At 39.2% G+C, this 5,317-nt stretch overlaps 1 protein-coding gene across 3 annotated transcripts; it reads left to right on the forward strand.

The window, feature by feature from the left end:
- The first annotated feature begins 295 nt into the window (after positions 1 to 295).
- On the forward strand, positions 296 to 4,387 carry cks1b (CDC28 protein kinase regulatory subunit 1B). 3 transcript variants are annotated; one of them, XM_051389806.1, is made up of 4 exons: positions 296 to 460; positions 720 to 787; positions 982 to 1,109; positions 2,152 to 4,387. In XM_051389806.1, the coding sequence occupies exons 2-4, from the start codon at positions 729 to 731 to the stop codon at positions 2,199 to 2,201; spliced, it is 237 nt and encodes a 78-aa protein (XP_051245766.1). In that variant the 5' UTR covers positions 296 to 460; positions 720 to 728; the 3' UTR covers positions 2,202 to 4,387. The 3 variants fall into 3 exon arrangements, with proteins under 3 accessions (XP_051245766.1, XP_051245767.1, XP_051245768.1); XM_051389807.1 differs by having other exon boundaries at positions 332 to 460; positions 691 to 787; XM_051389808.1 differs by lacking the exon at positions 296 to 460 and adding an exon at positions 468 to 601.
- The last annotated feature ends 930 nt before the right edge of the window (positions 4,388 to 5,317 follow it).

Consider the following 5,317-nt stretch of genomic DNA (forward strand, 5'->3'; position numbering starts at 1 on the left):
TCCTGATCAACAAACAAACAAACAAACAAACAAACAATTTATAACTTATCCATGGTCAAAATCCACTAAAGACACTTAAAATCCATACACAATGACACAGTGAACATATCTGGGTCCCTGATCATACAATACATTTACAGTCTGCCATGTTTGAATCGTAACGCACACTTCCTGTAAATTACCACTTCTTTCCTATTACGCTGACCAATTAGGGGGCTTTGTAGCGACGACGACGATAGCCTGCGTCGGCCAGAACCGACCAATGGCAGAAGAGTTCTTCAGCTCGGCCGACCAATAGGAGGAGACGAGGTCTATTTGAACGACGAAGAGCGCGCTCGCAAACATTCGAGAGGGAAACAAAGAAGCAGTCAACATCCCGTTGCTGTTGGACGCCAAAAAAACAAAACAAAAAACTGGAATAATTTACTTTTCTCATCAGGTTTTTTTTCGCAATCACAAGGTAACTTTGAGAGGCCGTTGTCTGCGTCACACAACACCAGAAACGTGTAGTTTGTAGTTCACGTAAACGGAAGTTGTCAAGAGATAACGCCTGGTTCTCGGCTAACTTGAGCGGCGTTAGCTTAACTGTTAGCCACACTCGGTTAGTGATGCTAACTAAACAAAAACTTGCCGTGTCCTTGGCACATTGAATATATTCCGCTAATTTGCTTTATTTTCTGCTTCTGAAAGATGACTGGTGTTAAAATCTTCCCCACCAGGTTTCCGTCATGTCTCACAAACAGATCTACTACTCTGATAAATACGACGATGACAAGTACGAGTACAGGTGTGTATAGCTCCTATAACACGCAGTTTCACGTTGTCAGTGTGTCAACGCCGTCCTATAGCGGTTTAAACTATGTTACCATGGTGGCATTGTATAGGAAGTGTTGTCAGTTATGTGACACAATACGTCATAATCTTATTGATCTGTCGCGTTCGTGTTTTTGATCATATCCGCCCTCGTTTTCTAACGTACAGGCATGTAATGCTACCCAAAGAGATCGCAAAGCGTGTACCCAAGACCCATTTGATGTCGGAGACCGAGTGGAGGAACCTGGGGGTCCAGCAGAGCCAAGGATGGGTGCATTACATGATCCACCAGCCAGGTATCTTGTTTTCAAACCAGTGATAATGTAAACAACTGATGTGAAAATATACCAATAGTAAACAACACAAGTCCTAAATATCTTAATCTAAATATCTAAATAATTATCAAATGCAGTTTTAGTTGTTTCTGTCACAGACAACTCTTCACAGATGAAAACTCACTGAACTATCATACATGAAAGTGTGTGTGTGTGTGTGTGTGTGTGTGTCTAGTTTATATCATAAGTAGACATTTTGCTTTGCACAAACAACTTAAAACAGTCAGATGACACCATTACGATGTTCAAGACAGACCCGATGGGGCCACTGGATGTAAAATTCAGCTTGGACACATGTCGCTGTAGATTTAATGGGTTTCACAGAAGTACAGTGACATAATAGATGAGCAGTCATAACCAAGGCCTTGTGACTAAGTATGAAAATGGGATTCTAATCTAGATAACGATGTTGAAAGTTAAATAAAAGTGTAGAAAGTCTAGATGTTAGTCAATTATAAAACAGCTTTGGGCTTTTTTACGTTACAGAAATTGTTTGCCTGCAGGTCACACAACATTGTCACATGCTAAATCTGCATTTAAAAAAATGATCACAAGCTGAAACTAAGCAGGCACATGATACAGTGTTTGCTGATATGACAATGATGATGCAAATTTGCATGTAACTGAACTTGAGCACTGTAGCCTTGAGTTGATTTAAAAGTGGAAGCCCCTTGTATTTTAACTTTCCCTATATTTTGTTTCCCATAACACTTTCTTTTAGCTATTAGTTGCCAATAAGAGACCCACCCTATCTGGATGTCTTTTTTTCAGATGAAAAATTGATAATTACATCTTATTTAAAGATGTGGTGCAGATTAGTAAATGTTTCAATAGATTCAGTGACCACAAGCATATGGACAGCAGGTGTCAAACCCACCCCAACCCCCACCCCATTTTAAAAACAATGGAACAGGAGTCAAGTTTCCCCAAAACATCACAACCGTTAAGTATCACTATCTCTGCTTATATATTGTGTATCTTGTTCTATCCTTCCCCCCCTCAGAGCCACACATCTTGCTGTTCCGGCGCCCTCTGCCCAGCCAAAAGTCATAAGGGAGAGATTCTCTGGGTCCTTGAAAGATCAGTCCTACTTATGTGCCACAGATCAACTCATCAAAATAGTGATCATGCTGTCAGATTACCAAGCTCTTGTGTGGTAGGTGACTTATTTGGGCTGATCACGTTGGACCTGGAGGAGGACTATCACATTTATGAACAGTGGTTGTGGAATGGAGTATACGTTGAAGGAAAAGGAAAAAAAAAATCACCCTTCTCTTTGGGGGGGAGACTTCTTCATGTGTTAACAACACGCCGTCTGCCAGAAACCTTCAAATCAGCTCACACTGTCTGTTTGACTTAACCTATCTCTCCAACTTGTTGAACCTGCTTGGATATTCCAGCTTTTTAGAACAACTGTTTATAAGATGTGGGAAGTGAAACGTGTTAAAACATTTGAGTAATTCTAACTAAGTGCATTCTGGGTTTGGGTCAGAACACAAGCCAGATGGAATAGTTGGATCCTACATTTAAGTTTGACTCTGAAACATCAAATAGCGGTTTTAAGTGACATGTTGCTGCTTGGTTTAAATGACACTGTAAATTGGCATTTAACATTTTTTGTCATGTGCATTGAAAGCCGCGTCCATAAGAGTCACCTAGATACTGGTTTTGATCCCTTTTCCATAAGAGCATATTATATTAGCTTTGGCCTACTTTAAAACAAATCTTTTTGATGGGTCTGGTTGTACCAGTGCGCTGCTCAGTATTTATGAATGTGTTGCCCTTTATGAAATAAATGTAAACTTTTAAATCTTATTAGTGTGGACTTGTGTTTTGGCAGTATTTGAGGTTAACAACTACTGTACGATTACACAACCACTTGACACATGAAATTGCATGTGGTGGAACAAAAGGCAGTTGACAGCTTTGATGGCAGACACTACCCTAAAATGCTCTTATAGAATAAATCCGGATCATTGACTGAGATGTTGGAAGGCCAATTTTGTTTATTTTGGTATTAAATAATGCATTAAGGCACTTGTTTTCATTGTCAAACTTGTTCTGAACGCGCACTCTGACATTTGTTTACCTTCTGTCCTTTTTTTACCACCACGTACTGAGCTGCTCTGCTGTCGCTGAGGCAAACATTTAGCCTTGAATTGTTCTGTGAACTTGTGCCTTTTTTGTAGGTCTTACACATGTAGGTTTAGAGCTGTTCTACCTTTTCAGAATTATTAAAAAAAAATCAATGTGGGCAAAGTTGTGATGCATTTAGTCTTTTATGAAACAACTGAAATGAAATCTGTGTTGGATGAAATGCTCCTCTGTACTCTTACAGTGGTGTGTGATGGGGTTTGGCAATATGAAAGAAACGCTAGGATATTGAATTACTACAGATGGCGTGTGGAACTGACATTGCTGTTTTGCTTTGCAACAGTATCTGTCTGCATCAAAATGGAAACCTTTACCTAAGTGCATTTACCCTTTTTTTTTTTTTTTTTCCCCACTAATGTGTGCAAATATCTTATTTTTAACAGTCAGTGCTGGCAAAAAAAAAACCACTTATCCTCACTTTGTTTCCCATCTGTCAATTAAAATAAAAGGAAAATGCCACCAACAATTCTATGTAGAAATGTACCGTACACACCGGATTTACCCCTTACTGCCCTGTGTCTCTTAACAGCCTATCTATCCAAAATGAATAGATCACACTAACATAACACAATTCTGTTCATTCATGAGCTGCATGGCACGATGCACCCAGGGTAACCTTTGCATAATCATAAATGAATTGACCTGCCCATGTGGCGGTAGGGTAGGAAGTGGCTGGCAGATTTTAAACAATGATTTACTATTGAGTAGCTGGTGAATTTGAACATTTGTCAGTGGCTGGTAGATGTTCACATTTTAAAATGTTACTTTCCCACCCTGGAACAGTCATATCACATAATATATGCCATCTGATGCCTTTGTCATGATCATTATCACGATTTTACTTTAAATGAGTATACTGTAATATATAACATTGCAATTAATGATCTGTGGAGGAAATTCAATCAGGCCCGCAGTGCTTTATAATGTTTATTGTAACAGCTTTCTGCTTGCTTTGGAGACTTTTGCTCAACAAGTTGTAGATGTGACTCCAGTCCTTAATGTTTCTGTATACCATTTCTTCATCTAGACCACACCCAGTTGGTACCAATCACTGATGGGGAAAATAAAATGACTGAAAAGCTAAAGTGTTATCCCTGTTTACAACACTAACAATCTATAGTGTCCAAACAGCTTTTATAATTTGACACTGATATACTACTTTCCTGAAACAATCAGTTTATTCACAGCTTAATTATAACTCGACATACGTGTCACTAGAAGAAGTGTGAGCCAAAACCGTGCTGTAGAATTGCCACGTGTAAGATAATCAGGTGTTGGGGCACATCACCTTACCTGTCATACTATAATGTGACGATGCCTACTGGGATAAAGCTGTAATCTGACAAAAAAAAACGTGTTTTGCCAGACAGCACACCTCGTATGTGTGATATTATGGTACACAGTTGGTGTTCATCCAGTGGCACAGAGATGCTGCATCTGTTGTCTGGCACTGTGACTGGACTCTTGTTTTTCTAATTAGTTGCCTGTGATATTGCCAATCTAACAATTCCAGTGTCTCCCGTTTTATGTGTAATATGGGTTTCATCTACCGGTAAATGTCTGTGAGCTTAATGGACAAAATGTTTTACTGAATGGGCAAGTCGTTATGATGGCGTACGTGCATAAAGGGAGAGGCAGGCACAGCATCTGCCACATATTTAAAAGTTATACTTTAAAATAATTATTGTTGTACAGAGGTTTTAATGAACAGGCAATAACAAAAACAGTGTGGCTGGATAGTTCAGAGGGTCTGTTCTTTTGGTTTAGGTGTCAATTTTAAACAGGATTCAGCTCTTTATTAAAGAAGTTTTGCTCCCCAGGACTTATGATAAGTTGTCCTGCCCCCTGTAATTATTTTAACCCTGCAAGTTATCTATGAACTTACGTTAGATGCAACAGTTGCTTGGTGAGAGGCCAAATGTCTTCGACAGACAGACGGACTCCCATAAAAATGTTATGACCACAAATAGTATAACAAATTACACCACCGATAAGGGAATACATTTGACTGAAGC

The sequence above is a fragment of the Dicentrarchus labrax genome, unplaced genomic scaffold (genome assembly GCF_905237075.1).
Source record: "Dicentrarchus labrax unplaced genomic scaffold, dlabrax2021, whole genome shotgun sequence".
NCBI lineage: Eukaryota > Metazoa > Chordata > Actinopteri > Moronidae > Dicentrarchus > Dicentrarchus labrax.